Source organism: Syzygium oleosum, unplaced genomic scaffold, assembly GCF_021117445.2.
Source record: "Syzygium oleosum isolate NSW1041296 unplaced genomic scaffold, Sole_v2.1 Sole_v2.09, whole genome shotgun sequence".
Lineage (NCBI taxonomy): Eukaryota > Viridiplantae > Streptophyta > Magnoliopsida > Myrtales > Myrtaceae > Syzygium > Syzygium oleosum.
Window position 1 is genome coordinate 326651 of NW_026607493.1, and position 16276 is coordinate 342926.

The window sequence follows — 16276 nt, forward strand, 5'->3', positions numbered from 1 at the left end:
TGGTATCAAAGCAAGATTAGCTCGATCCGAGCTTGGTCGAGGCCTGGAGTAATAAGAAGCGATGACCTTTGGGGTAGTTAACTAAGGAGACCTGTCGTGATCACAAGTTAGAATGTTTCATGTATGCTCATTGATCTTATGCTTGTGATTGCTGGATGGTTTATTATTAGTATGCTAAATTACAGGCACTGCAAGGATTAAGGTAAGAGCACAAACCCTATTGATTATGTGTTCCTCATGCTTGCTCTGTGGTTGCTTGCCCTATAATTGCTATTGTGATTTGCTGCTTAGGAATGTTAGACTTGAGTAGATGGCTTAGGTCTTTAATTCCTGGGCGGAATAATAGCAGGTTTGGGTGTATGGTGAAAACCTTGTGAGGATGAGCAAGCGGGGAATAAGGACAAGGGGCTAGTCTAGTTCTCAGACCGGAGTGGCAGAAGACCCACGAGTGGATGGGGTTCATAAGAGCTTTAGAGGAAATCGGGAATCTCATTGGAAGGCAGGCTCAAGAGAAAGCTGCCACTGTTGCTCAGGCTGCTGAGGCCATCGTTACTGTCGCTAATGGGGCTAATGGGAACCATGGTAATCATGGAAATAGAAATCGCCAGATGCACCAATTGGTGAAGCAATTCTTAAAGCTAAAGCCGATCAAGTTTGAAGGGAAAGGAGATCCCGAAGCTGCCACCCGTTGGGTTGAGGAATTAGAAAAGGCTTTTGAACTTTTGGGGTGCACGGAGGAGGAAAAGGTGACCTTAGCGGTCTATCAACTTCAAGGGAATGCAAGTGATTGGTGGAAGGCCACCCGAGGTAGTATCTTTTCAGAAGGCATGGGCCCGAACTGGAACACCTTTGTTGAAGCTTTCAACGGGAAGTATTTCTCTAAAAGTGCACAAGAGCAGAAGATGGTAGAGTTTCTACGGCTTCACCAGAATCAAATGATAGTGGATCAGTACGAGACGGAATTTGCAAGGCTGCCTAAGTTTGTGCCGAGAATGGTTGAGAATCTTTTGGATAAGGCAAGGAGGTTCTGGGATGGTCTAAAACCGGAGCTCCGTAGTCAGTTGATTCTGTTGAACTTGAGGGATTATAACGAGCTTTACGAGCGGGCTCAGATGGTTGAACGAGACATGACAAAAGGGGCTGCTGCTTCTAGATCGTGATACGCGCCGGCTAGGGACAATCGGAACTTTGGAAAAAAGCCTATGACTAGGAATAGGAGATTTGTCCCTCCGATAAGAAAGAACATCGGAAAGTCGAACCATTACTCCAATGCCGCATGTCGGTCTTGTGGAAGAAGGCACGAGATTGGCCCTTGCCCAAGTGGACCTCGAGCATGTTTTGGATGTGGCTAACATGGTCACCAAGTGAGAAACTGCCCGAACCGCCAAGTAAGACCGCTAGTACAACCGCGGTCACCTCGAGTAGGAATCAAATGATAGTGGATCAGTACGAGACGGAATTTGCAAGGCTGCCTAAGTTTGTGCCGAGAATGGTTGAGAATCTTTTGGATAAGGCAAGGAGGTTCTGGGATGGTCTAAAACCGGAGCTCCGTAGTCAGTTGATTCTGTTGAACTTGAGGGATTATAACGAGCTTTACGAGCGGGCTCAGATGGTTGAACGAGACATGACAAAAGGGGCTGCTGCTTCTAGATCGTGATACGCGCCGGCTAGGGACAATCGGAACTTTGGAAAAAAGCCTATGACTAGGAATAGGAGATTTGTCCCTCCGATAAGAAAGAACATCGGAAAGTCGAACCATTACTCCAATGCCGTATGTCGGTCTTGTGGAAGAAGGCACGAGATTGGCCCTTGCCCAAGTGGACCTCGAGCATGTTTTGGATGTGGCTAACATGGTCACCAAGTGAGAAACTGCCCGAACCGCCAAGTAAGACCGCTAGTACAACCGCAGTCACCTCGAGTAGGAAATCAGGCTGGAGCCGTCCCGCAAAGTAATCAGAACCAACCCCTAGCTCAAGGAAGGATTCACGCAATGGCTCGCAAAGAGGCGGAGGATGTGCCTGGCATGATCACAAGTACGGTCTCTTTATGTGATCATGTTGCTTATGCCTTATTTGATCCCGGAGCGTCGTACTCATTTGTGTCTGAGCAATTTGTTGCATTGACTGGTATTGAGCCGAAACCGCTAGAAGTAATGTTGTGTGTTATCACCCCTCTTATGGATAAAGTGCTGATTTCGTTAGGGTGCCCAGACTGCTATATTGTTATTGCTAGTAGGGAGAATTTGATTGATCTGGCTGTCTTGGCTATGTTTGATTTCAATGTTATTATTTATATGGATTTGTTGGTTAGACAGAGGGCTGTGTTGGATTGTGGTAGCAGGGTTATTTAATTTAATCCGATTGATTACTCTAGATATGAGTTTATGGGAAACCAAGGAGGAACCTCGATCCCTTGGATTTCGTCGCTTGAGGTGACTAAGTTGTTAGATGAAAGATGCCAAGGTTACTTAGCGACTGTAGTTGATTCGTCGATCGAGGAACCGAGGCTAAAGGACATAGCTGAGGTGTGCAATTTTCCTGATGTCTTTCCTCAGGAATTGCTGCGATTGCCACCTGAAAGGGAAGTGGAATTTGTAATTGAGTTGGCACCTGGGACGGAGTCGATCTCTAGAGCGCCCTACCGAATGGCATTATTAGAGTTGAAAGAATTGAAGGTTCAGATGCAAGAACTACTGAATAAGGGGTTTATTCGTCTGAGTGCGTCGCCGTGGAAAGCACCAGTGTTGTTTGTGAGGAAAAAGGATGGGTCATTGCATTTATGCATTGACTATCGGCAGTTGAACCAAGTAACCATCAAGAATAAGTATCCATTATCAAGAATAGATGACTTGTTGATCAACTGCAAGGGGCATCAATATTCTCCAAGATAGACTTAAGAACAGGCTACCATTAGCTAAGGATCAAGAAGGAGGACATATCGAAGACGGCATTTCGTACGAAATATGGACATTATGAGTTTACCGTCATGCCGTTTGGATTGACTAACGCCCCAGCTGCCTTTATGGATTTAATGAATCGGGTATTCAAGGAGTTCTTGGATCATTTTGTTATAGTGTTCATAGACAACATTTTGGTGTATTCGAAGAGCCATGAGGATCATGAGCAACATCTAAGGATGGTCTTGCAAATCTTAAGAGAACACGCACTCTATGCCAAGTTTAGTAAGTGCGAGTTCTGGCTGAATCGAGTGGCATTTCTTGGATATGTGATCTCTAGGGATGGAATTTCAGTGGATCCGACAAAGATCAAAGCAATCACGAATTGGCCAAGACCTACGACAGTGACGGAGGTTCGAAGCTTTCTAGGACTTGTGGGCTATTACAGAAGATTCGTGGAAAGATTCTCCGCGATAGCCACTCCTTTGACGCGTCTACTAAAGAAGAAAACATGGTTCAAATGGACGGACAAGTGCGAAAGGAGTTTCCAAGAGCTGAAGTATAAATTGACTACCGCCCCTGTGTTGACAATACCATCAGGTCCCGGAGGATATGAGATCTACAGTGATACGCCGCTAAAGGGATTAGGTTGTGTTCTAATGCAACATGGAAGAGTGGTCGCATACGCAGCGTAACAATTAAGGCCTCATGAGCTAAACTACCCAACGCATGATTTGGAACTTGCGGCTATTATCTTTGCGTTGAAGATTTGGAGGAACTATCTTTGTGGAGAAAGGTTTCAAATCTACATGGACCATCGGAGCTTAAAATACTTGTTTTCCCAAAGGGAACTAAACATGAGACAACACCGTTTGATGGAACTTCTCAAAGATTATGACTGCAACATTTTGTACCACCCTGGGAAGGCTAATAAAGTAGCGGATGCATTAAGTCGTAAGTCGAGCATCGCTCATATGATGGTTAAAGAGTGGACTCTACTTGAAGGAATACATGACTCGGAATTTAAGTTTGAGGTAGGTCACCTCTCGAGTCTCTTTGCTACTTTAAGGATCGAGCTGGAGATTCAGACGAAGATTAAGGTATCACAATCTACGGACCCTGAGATGCAAAAGATTTTGAGTATGGATGCAACTAAGAGGAAAACCGACTTTGAAGTCTCCGAGGACGGAATCTTGAAGTTTCGTGGACATCTATGCGTGCCAAATGATGCAAAGCTTAAGGAGGAAATATTAGCAGAAGCTCATCGCAGTAAATATAGTATTCATCCGGGCAGTACGAAGATGTATCAGAATTTACGTCGACATTACTAGTGGAACGGAATGAAAGTGGATGTAGCCAAACACGTGGCAAAGTGCCCAATGTGTCAACTAGTGAAGATTGCAAGCCTGGTGGACTATTGCGACCATCGGAAATTCCAGAATGGAAATGGGAGCATATCACCATTGACTTTGTCATGGGTTTGTCGAGTAGTTAGAGAGGCCATGACTCAATTTGGGTTATCGTCGATAAATTAACTAAGTCGGCACATTTTCTAGCAGTACGAAAGGACTTCGCAATGGATAGATACGCCGAGCTGTATATGCGATAAATAGTCCGTCTTCATGGAGTGCTAGTGACAATTACGTCGGATAGAGACCCTAAGTTTATAGCCACCTTTTGGAAAAGTCTTCAGATGGCTATGGGGACGAAGCTGCAATATTGTAAAATTCTGAATTTTCGATCCTTTTCCCGGGATTTATGAAATGAATATTTTGGCTAATGTACTTATAGTGAGATCTCACCCGGAACCGCGCATTCTCGGGAAGCTAACCTTAGTGGTAAGGCCATCACGGGATTGAGTTCGCGCGACCAAAGAACTCGACCTTGGTTCAACCTTCGACCATAACGATTGACGAGAGAATGTTTTAGGCCAACAGAGACCGATCTATTCGATCGATCGTGTCCGAAGGGAACTAGTGACAGACCCTCGCAATTATATGACAATCGAGGTTGCCTTGGCTCGAGCAAACTTAAACGTGACTCGACTTAGTGTCGGTCACGGGTGGAGAGCGCGTAATCCCAATGAGCCACCCGTTAGTAAGAGATAAGCTAAAGTCGTGATTGTCGATTTCAGTCATTTCTTGGAATCCGGGCCCGAGAATCGAGAATTTCGAAAGTGACAATTTTTAGCGGCCGATGGGGTTTTTGGTGTGGTCAACCTTGGGGCCACCCATTTCTGTAAAAAAATGGATTTCGGTTCGGGACCGGAAAAATGACCGTTTTGCCCCTGGGACCGCGAACGAATTTTGAGGACTGGTTTAAGTTGGTGGCCTGATAATTATTCTATGTGGCCGAAAATTTCAGGACAAGAATGCCCCTCTCCTCCCATGGTCAATTACCTTTTTGCCCCTTGAATTATTAGAGAGGGATGATCGTGGGCCATTGGATTTGGATAAGATCAAATCTTGACTCTTGGATTTGTGGGGTAGTTAGAAGGGTAATTTGGTAATTTTAGGTGGGGTATTAGAGACCAATTATTGGGGGCACCAAATAAATATCTATTTCTCTCTCTTTCTCTCTCATAATCCACCCTCTCTCTCTCCTCACCCCCACCGATCGGAATCTCTCTCTCCCTCCTTCCCCGTGCGTGAGCCAGCTTGGCCGGCCACCAGCTCGCCCAGCCGCCGGTCGACCCGGCCAGCCGTCCGCCGCCGCTGCCTCTTCTTCCTCAGGCACGCCTCACCGTCCGCCTGTCTCTCTCTCTCTCTCTCGCCCTATCCTGTTCAGCTCTGCCGCCACCGAGCCACCCCTGGCCGTCCTCCCCTGGTCGATACGACCTGATCGCCACCCCCAGCAGGCCGTTCGCCGCTCGCCAGCCGCCCGTCCACTGCACCTCAGCCGCTCGCTCGCCTGACCGCCGGCGACGCTGCTTGGTTGCTGCTGCTGGGCCGGTCGTTCCAACCCCCTGTCCAGCCCGTTTGTCACCCTTTCAAGGTAAGTGACTCCCCCAAACCTTACCTCGGACCTCGGGTATTGTTGGACGCGTTTAGGACTCGGTTTGGGTAGTTTAGGGGTTGTTTGAGGCATGTGAAGGAGGGGCTAGTTAATGATTGCTGTGGACTGATTTGTGGGAGGAAAATGCGAGGTTTAGGAGGCTCGGATAGGGCTGTGGTGACGCGTAATGATCTGAGCTGAATTGTTCGTTTTATTGGTGGTTTTATGGCTTGAATGGGCTTAATTGAATGAATGTATGGCTTGTGATTGTTGGCTGGTTTGGAATGTGTTTTGGGCTGAATGTGGCGTGGTTGCGTGCCGGGTGTGTATGGCCGTGAGGTGTGGTGGTGTGATCGCGTAATGAGTTCGCGTGCCAAGCATGTGTGATCGTGTGGAGTATTCGTGCGACGAGATTGTGCATTTGCGAAGTGTACATATGGCGTGAGATTGTGTGGGCGTGTGTTGTGTATGGCCGTGTGGTATGTGTGGTACGATGGTATGAGATGGTTGGATTGGTTGGAAAAGTGGTACCCTGAGGCGTGTTCGTTTACGCGGGGTAGGTTCCGTCTTGAGGCGTGTTCGTTTACGCGGGACGATGCCGTCCCTGACGAGGTGACGATGCCCGGCCCGACGGGGTGATGATGCCTGACGAGGTCAGAAGACCGTTAGCCTGATGCGTTTTACGCGGGCACGGTAATGGTGGAAAAGTGGTGAAATGAGCTGGACTTGGTTTGACGTGTGAGAATTGTGAAAATTAACGCATGGTGTGAGTTAGTGTTGGAGTGTGGTTTGCCTCGCGTGACATAGTGTTTGATGAGTGAGGACGTGAATGGATTGGTTGTATTATTATCTGACATGCAGGGATGTGCATGATGGATCCCAGGTAGGATCGCCTGTGATTGTTAGTATGATTGGTTGTTGTGTTATGCATGTTTCGTCTGGCAGTACGTGAGAGCCTATATGGGGTTTGGGGTTGGGTACTTATTGAGATTCATCTCATAGTTGTATAACCAAAATTTCAGAACCCCAGCCATGAATCCAGGAGGCCCGCCTCCTCGTTTTTGGATTTGAGGAGCCGCCAATGGTGCCCCAGTGGAGCCGCAGGCCGTGCAACCTTTGTAGGCGATTCCCTCGTATCATGGTCCAAGTGATCTTTCGGAGTACGAGCCAGAGGATTTAGCGGAAGAAATAGAGGAGGATGACCCTTAGGTTTCCCTAGGGTATTTTAGGGGTTGCGTAGAGTAGGTCTGACCAGTCACCTTTTGATAGATAAGTCGACCTATAGTGAAGCTAAGTTAACCCAACCATCCGATCCTTTTGTTATGTCGGTGGTTTTGGATGCTCGTTTGCTAGGTCTGTATGTAATATGGGTTGTGTGCTTGGTACGATGGAAATGTATAAAAGTCAATGTTGTTGTTCTTCGACTGTCCTGATGATCCACCCCATCGTCATCTTGATAGTACGGGTGTTTTTAGAATCGTTTTTGCATGTGCTTACGATCGTTTTGGCGATTTTTTCCTGGGACGTCGCATTAATTCGACCAAGGAGGGATGTTGCGAGCTCGATGGGGTTCGGGACGTGACATCCCCGTCCGATTTGGTATCAGAGCAAGGCTAGCTCGATACCGGTAAGGTCGAGACCTGGAGCGATAAGGAGCGACGACTTCCGGGTAGTCAGTTAGGGAGCCCTTTGTAGAATGCATGTGTATGTGGATGATGCATGTCCTGCAAGTACGCGCCTGTGGTTGCTGAGTGGTTTATTGTGGTTGTGAAGTTGATTGAGACGAAGGTGCGGCAGGACTTGAGGTGAGTACTAGAACCCGGATGGTTGCTTGGTGATGTTGGTTTGATGTTGTTTGATTAATTTGAAGATTGGTTGGTTGTTGGCTGTTGAGTGTTGTTTGTCGAGTTTTGTGCCTAGGGCTTGGACTAGTATAGTTGGCCTAGGTCTCTAATTCCTGTATGGAATTATAGCAAGTAGGAGGGTAGCGTGAGCCTGTGAGAATGAGTAGGAGAGGTACAGGAGCAGGAGGCTCGTCGAGCTCTCAGATTCCGATCGTGGAAGATCCGCGTATGGAAGGAGTCCTCAGAGTGTTAGAAGGAATTGGGAATATGATGGATAGGCAAGCTCAAAAGTGAGCTAATACGACTGCCCAAGCTGCTGAGGCCGCAGTTGCTTTAGTTAATGAGAATGCTGGTAACGGAAATGGGAATCGACAGATGCATCAGTTAGTAGAACAATTTCTGAAGCTGAAACCCTCAAAGTTTGGAGGAGTAGGGGATCCAGAGACTGCTTCTAAATGGGTCGAGGAGTTAGAAAAAGCTTTTGCTTTATTGGGGTGTACTAAAGCAGAGAAAGTGACACTGGCAGTGTACCAGCTTCAGGATAATGCGAACGATTGGTGGAAAGCCACACAAGGCCGAGTGTTTCCTGCGGGCGTGGAGCAGAACTGGACGGCCTTCGTTCAGGCTTTTAACGAGAAGTATTTCTCGATAAGTGCTCGAGAAAGGAAGATGACAGCTTTCCTTAGACTGCAACAGAACCAAATGACTGTGGATCAATATGAGGCAGAATTTGCCAGGCTATCTAAATTTGCACCGAGAATGGTAGACCATCCTGAGGACAAGGCGCGAAGGTTTCGGGATGGATTGAGGGCCGATATTCGTAGCCAATTGATACCGGTAAATTTGAGAACTTATGAGAAATTATATGAGAGAGCCCAGGCTATCGAGCAGGATATGACGAATAGAGCTGCCACGTTTGGATCACGGTATATCTCAGCCAGGGACAATCGTCAGCAAGGAAAAAAGGCCGATGATGGGAAACCGACGTCTTGTTCCTCCGGCAAGGAGAATATGGGGAAATCGTCACATCAAGCTAATTCGGCCTGTAGATGTTGTGGGATACATCATGGGAGCGGTCCTTGCCCAAGTGTAACTGGGGCATATTTTGGGTGTGGTGGAATGGGACATCACATAAGGAATTTCCCGAATCAACAGGTTCGACCACCCCCATCATCGCAGACACCTCGGATTGGGAATCTGAATAATGTAGCCCCGCCAGCTAATCAGAACAAGCCGCCGGCACAAGGACGTGTGTACGCCATGGCGCGAAAGGAAGCTAAGAATGCGCCAGGCGTAATCACAGGTATGGTTTCCCTATGTAATTATGTTGCATATGCTTTATTTGATCCGAAGGCGTCGCACTCGTTTGTGTCTGCTCAATTTGTTGAATTGGCTGGATTGAAATTTGTTTTATTAGAAGTGCAATTGTGTGTGACTACACCATTGATGGATAAGATATGCATATCGTTAGGATGCCCAGACTGTAAAATAGTGATTGGTGGTGTGGAAAGCAGGATAGATCTGGCTGTGTTAACCATGTATGATTTTGATGTGATTGTGGGCATGGATTGGTTAGTCAAACAGAATGCTGTGATGGATTGCAGCAGCAGGGTGATTCAGTTTAGTCCGGCTGGACACTATAGATTTGAGTTTGTAGGGAGTCGAGGAGGAACCTCGATCCCTTGGGTTTCATCAGTAGAAGTAACCAAATTGTTGGATAAGGGGTGTCAAGGTTACTTAGCAAGTGTGGTGGATTTAACGGCAGAAGAAGTGCGGCTAGAGGATATAGCAGTGGTGTGCAACTTTCCCGATGTTTTTCCTCAGGAATTGCCGAGATTGCCACCAGAAAGAGAAGTAGAGTTTGTTATCGAGTTGGCCCCTAGAACCGAGCCAATCTCAAAGCCGCCTTATAGGATGTCATTGTCGGAATTGAAAGAATTAAAGGTTCAGATGCAAGAACTGTTGGATAAGGGTTTTATTCGACCGAGTGCGTCTCCATGGGGAGCGTCAGATTTATTTGTAAGGAAGAAGGATGGCTCGTTGAGACTATGTATTGATTACCGCCAGCTGAATCAGGTGACAATTAAGAATAAGTATCCTCTTCCAAGGATTGACGATCTGTTTGATCAGTTGCAAGGAGCCTCGGTATTTTCTAAGATTGACCTAAGGACGGGGTATCATCAGTTAAGAATCCAAAAGGAGGATAACTCGAAGACGGCATTCAGGACAAGGTATGGACACTACGAGTTCACGGTAATGCCGTTTAGGCTGACTAATGCCCCTGCCGCTTTCATGGACTTAATGAATAGGGTATTCAAGGAATTTTTGGATCAATTCGTCATTGTCTTTATAGATGATATTCTGGTGTACTCAAGGAGTCCCGAGGAACATGAAGTACATTTGGAAAAGGTCCTACGAACGTTAAGAGAGCATGCACTGTATGCTAAGTTTAGCAAGTGCGAGTTTTGGCTTAATCAAGTGGCATTCCTTGGACACGTGATCTCCGGAGAAGGAAGCTACGTAGATCCGGCGAAGATTGAAGCAGTAATGGATTGGCCAAGACCAACGACAGTTACTGAGGTTCGAAACTTTTTAGGTCTAGCAGGTTACTATTGCCTATTCGTGGAAGGATTCTCAGCGATAGCCACTCCACTGACCAGGTTACTTAAGAAGGAGACGAAGTTTGAATGGACGGAAAAGTAAGAAGAGAGTTTTCAAGAATTAAAACAGAGATTGACAACTGTGCCAATACTAACAATCCCTTCAGGACCGGGAGGATATGAGATTTATAGCGATGCTTCGCTTAAAGGATTGGGATGCTTGCTAATGCAACAAGGAAGGGTGGTTGCTTATGCATTGCGTCAATTAAGGCCTCATGAAATGAACTACCCAATTCATGACTTGGAACTGGCAGCAATCATTTTCGCACTTAAGATTTGGAGGCACTAATTATGTGGAGAAAGGTTCCAGATTTATACGGACCACCAGAGTCTTAAGTACTTGATTTCTCAGAAAGAGTTAGATATGAAACAACGCCGTTGGATGGAGTTGTTAAAGGACTATGACTGTGACATTTTGTATCATCCCAGAAAGGCCAACCGGGTAGCGGATGCCCTAAGTTGGAAGTCCAGCATCGCACAGTTAATAGTCAAAGAATGGATCCTATTGGAAGGAGCCCGAGACTCAGAGTTTAAGTTTGAGGTAGGACATCTCTCCAATTTGGTGGCGACGTTAAGAATTGAACCGGAGGTGCAAACCAGAATTAAGGTGTTACGGTCTACGGACTCCGAGATTCAGAAGATTCTGGAAATTGATGGTACTAAGAGGAAATCGGACTTCCAAGTGTCCGAGGATGGAATTCTGAAATTTCGAGGACGTCTGTGCGTGCCCGACGATTTGGAACTTAAGGAAGAGATTTTATCAGAAGCTCACGGGAGCAATTATAGCATTCACCCGGGCAGCACGAAGATGTACCAAAACCTTCGACAACATTATTGGTGGAATGGAATGAAGATGGATGTGGTCAAGCATGTGGCCAAGTGTTTGATGTGCCAACAGGTGAAGGCGGAACATTGCAAACCTGGTGGAATGCTACGGCCGTTAGAAATCCCAGAATGGAAATGGGAACACATTACGATGGATTTCGTAACGGGATTGCCCAGAAGCGAGAGGGGGCACGACTCTATTTGGGTGATTATGGACAGGCTAACAAAGTCGGCACACTTCCTAGCAGTACGAAAAGACTTTGAGCTGGAAAGGTATGCGGAATTGAATGTGAGACAGATAGTGCGTCTTCATGGAGTGCCGGTATCGATCACTTCGGATCGTGATCCCCGGTTCACTGCTAATTTTTGGAAGAGTCTGCAAGCGGCCATGGGAACAAAGTTGCAATTCAGTACGGCCTATCATCTGTCACGCCCCGAACCCCATCGAGCTCGCGACATCCCCTCCTCCGGTCGAATAATTGCAACGTCCCAGGAACATCACCGACCCAACCCAAACATCAGAAACACATACGGAAGCGAATACAAAACCCCTGACTATAAAGACGACGATGGGGTAGATCAACAGGACAATCAAGGAACATCAACAATCATTTTTATACAATACCATTGCACCAAGTACACAAACATTATATTACAAACATACTTAGCAAACGAGTATCTGAAACCACCGAGATAACAAAAGGATCAGGTGGCTGGGGTAACTTAACTTCACTATAGGTCGACCTATCGAACAAATGGTAACTGGTTAGACCTATTCTACACAACTCCTAAAATACCCTACGGAAACCTACTGGTCACCCTCCTCCACTCTGCATCAGCATCCTCTGGCTCGAGCCCCCGGAAGATCACCTGGACCAAGATACGGGAAGTCACCTGCAGCTCCACTAGGGCACCATGGTCGGCTCCTTAAAACTCCAAAAAGAGGAGGCGGGCCTCCTAGGTTTAAGGCTGGGAGTCTGAAAGTGGTGGTTATACAACCATGAGACGAATCTCAATAAGTTCACAACCCCAAACCCCACATAGGCTCTCACGTACCGCTAGACGAAACACGCATAACACACAACGACCAATCATGCTAACAAACACATACGATCCTACCTGGAATTCATCATGCACGTCCCTGCATGTTAGATAATAACACAGCCAACATGTCACAGTAATGCATCACAACCACACGCGGGCCTCGATTATAAGGCAAAACCCACTTGGACACGTCTCATACCATGCCTAGCAGTTTTTATCCTATAATCGAGCACTACAATACGCGATACAAACCATACTTTCACACGAACTCACACCACGCATCAATTTTCGCAATCTTCACACGTCAAACCAATTTCAACTCATTCTCAACTTTTCCACCACTACCGCGCCCGCGTAAAACGCATCAGGCCAACGGTCTTCTGACCTCGTCAGGCATCGTCACCTCGTCAGGGACGGCATCATCCCGCGTAAACGAACACGCCTCAGGACGAATCCTACATTCTCACTTCCTTCTCTACCGCACCCGCGTAAAACGCATCAGGCTAACAGTCTTCTGACCTCGTCAGGCATCGTCACCCCATCGGGCCGGGCATCGTCACCTCGTCAGGGACGGCATCGTCCCGCGTAAACGAACACGCCTCAGGACGGAACCTTTCCAACCAATCCTACATTCCCGTACCTTCGTTCCACACTCTCCACACGTACCACACGGCCACACATATACACGGTCACGCTCAATTTCACACTCCATACATACTTCGCAAGTACACATCACACCGCCACACACACTTGGCACGCGACCCTAATGCACGATCACACCGGCACACCACACGGTCACACACATGGCACACACGGCCACACTCACTTAGCCCAAAACACATTTCAGCCAACAACCACAATTCGTACGGTCATTCAATTAAACCCATACAAGCCATGAAACTACCAATCAAACACACAATTCAACCACAACCGTTCTATATCATCACAGCCCTCTTCGAACCTCCTAAACTTCATATTTCCACTCCACAATTCAGTCCACGACAACCGAACAGCCAACCCTGCTCCAAATCCCAAAACAGCCGCACAATCACCTAAACCGAGCCCTAAACGTGTCTAACAATACCCGAGGTCCTAGGTAACATTTGGAGAAGTCACTTACCCTAGAAAGGAGTGACAACAAGGCTGGATGGGTGGCTGGAACGGCCAGATCAGAAGCAGCAGCCGAGCAGCAGCAGCAGCGGCGCCGGCGGCCAAGCAGGCGAGCGGCTGCACCACCGTGGTCGGGTTGCTAGCGGGCGGCGAACGGGCGACTGAGGGTGGCGATATGGTCGTATGGACCAGGGGAAGATGGCCAAGAGTGGCTCGGTGGTGGCTGGGCTGATCGGAACAGCAAAACAGAGAGAGAAGGACAGGCGGACGGTGAGGGTACACGGCCGGGAAAGAGGAGGAGCGGCGGCGGTGATCGGCGGGAGGGCGGCGACCAGGCGGCGGCAAGCTGGTGGCCGGCCGAAGTGGCTCACGTACAAGGGAGAGGGGAGAGAGAGAGCCGATTCGGTGTGGGGTAAGGAGAGAGAGAGAGAGAGAGAGAGAGAGAGAGAATAGATATTTAAAGGGATCCCCAATAATTGCACTCCGGAAATTACCAAAATACCCCCTATCTACCCTTCCGATCCAATGGCCAATATTTGATCTTATCCATAATCCAACGGCCCACATTCGTCATTATCCAATAAGTCAAAGGGCAAAAGAGTAATTACTCAAGGGAGGAGAGGGGCATTCCTGTCCTTTTATTTTCGGCCAAACTGGGTAATTCTCAGTCTCCCGACTTAATCCAGTCCTCAAAATTCGTTCGCGGTCCCAGGGGCAAAACGGTCATTTTTTCGGTCCAGGACCGAAGTCCATTTTTTTACAGAAATGGGTGGCCCCAAAGTTGGCCACACCAAAAACGCCATCGGCCGCTAAAAATTGTCACTTTCAAAATTCTCGATTCCCGGGCCCGAATTCCAAGAAATGACTAGAATCGAACAATCATGACTTTAGCTTATCTCTTGCTAACAGGTGGCTCATTGGGATCACGCACTCTCGACCCGTGACCGACACTAAGTCAAATCACGTTTAAGTTTGCTCGAACCAAGGCGACCTCGATTGTCATATAATTACGAGGGTTTGTCACTAGTTCCCTTCGGACACGATCAATCAAATAGATCGGTCTCTGTTGGCCCGAAACATTCCCTCGTCAATCCTTATGGTCGAAGGTCGAACCAAGGTCGAGTTCTTTGGTCAGGAGAACTCAATCCCGTGATAGCCTTACCCCTAAGGTTAGCATCTCGAGAATGCGCGATTCCAGGTGAGATCTCACTACAAGTGCATTGGCCAAAATATTCATTTCATAAATCTCGGGAAAAGGATCGAAAATTCAGAATGTTACAATTCTTCCCCCCTAATAAAAATTTCGTCCTCGAAATTTACAACTATACTCCGCCATCCAACAAATGGGGGTGACGACGATTCAATCCTCCTCAAAATTTCAAATTTCCATCCTCGGACACTTAGAAGTCCGGTTTCCTCTTAGTACTATCCATACCTAGAATTTTCTAAATCTCAGGGTCCGTAGATTGCAACACCTGCATTTTGATCCACACTTCCGGTTCAATCCTTAACATTGTCATCAGCCGGGAGAGGTATCATACCTCGAACTGAAACCCTGAGTCTCGTACTATATCTAACAATGCCCACAATCGTATCAAAATCATACATAGTCAAAACAGCCAAATCTATCCTGCTACCTACACCATTCATCACAATTTTACAGCCTGAGCATCCTAACGACACGCATATTTTATTCCTCAATGGTGTAATCACACACACTTGCACTTCTAAAAACGGTTTCAATCCAGCCAATTTAACAAATCGAGCAGACACAAACGAGTGCAACGCCCCCAAATCAAATAAAGCATATGCCACCTAATTATACAGAGAAACCATACCTGGGATTACGCCTGGCGCATCCTCAACTCCCTTTCGTGTCAGGGCGTGCACACGTCCTTGTGCTGGTGGTCTATTCGAATTAGCCGACGGGGCTGCACTAGTCGGATTCCCAATCCGAGGTGTCTGCGATGATGGGGGTGGTCGAACCTGAAGATTTGGGCAATTCCTGATGTGATGTCCCATTCCACCACACCCAAAGCATGCCCCCGTCACATTTGGGCAGGGACCACTCCCATGATGTCTCCCACAGCGTCTACAGGCTGAATTAGACGGATGTGCCGATTTCCTAATATTCCTTCTTGCCAGAGGGACAAAACGTCGGTTTTCCATCATCGGCCTTTTCTCTTGCTGACGATCATCCCTGGCAGAGGTATACTGTGATCCAGACACGGCGGCTCTATTCGTCATATCCTGCTCAATCGCTTGGGCCCTCTCATATAATTCCTCATAAGTCCTCAAATTTACCGGTATCAGTTGACTACGAATATCAGCCCTCAATCCATCCCGAAACCTTTGTGCCTTATTCTCAGGATGTTCTACCATTCTCGGCGCAAATTTAAACAGCCTGGCAAATTCTGCCTCATATTGATCTACGGTCATTTGGTTCTGTTGCAACCTAAGAAAAGCTATCATTTTTCTTTCTCGGGCACTTACCGAGAAATACTTCTCATTAAAAGCCTGAACGAAGGCCGTCCAATTCTGATCCACACCTGTTGGGAACACTCGGCCTTGCGTGGCTTTCCACCAGTCGCTCGCATTACCCTGAAGCTGGTACACTGCCAGCGTCACTTTCTCTGCTTCAGTACACCCTAATAATGCAAAAGCTTTTTCCAACTCCTCAACCCATTTAGAAGCAGCCTCCGGATCTCCCACTCCTTCAAACTTGGGTGGTTTCAATTTCAAAAATTATTCTAGTATCTGATGCATCTGTCGGTTCCCATTCCTATCACCAGCATTCTCATTAACTTCAGCGGCTGTAGCCTCAGCAGCTTGAGCGGTCGCATTATCTCGCTCTTGAGCTTGCCTATCCAACATATTCCCAATCCTCTCCAACACCCTAAGAA

The 16276-nt window shown here is 47.3% G+C and overlaps 1 protein-coding gene across 1 annotated transcript; it reads left to right on the forward strand.

Moving 5' to 3' along the window:
• Positions 1-452: 452 nt before the first annotated feature.
• On the forward strand, positions 453-1160 carry LOC115680382 (uncharacterized). Its single transcript, XM_030604183.2, has one exon. The coding sequence runs from the start codon at positions 453-455 to the stop codon at positions 1158-1160; it is 708 nt and encodes a 235-aa protein (XP_030460043.2).
• Positions 1161-16276: the final 15116 nt, after the last annotated feature.

Coding starts and splice junctions, on each gene's coding strand:
- LOC115680382 (XM_030604183.2), top strand. CDS start 453: ATGGGGTTCATAAGAGCTTTAGAGGAAATCGGGAATCTCATTGGAAGG.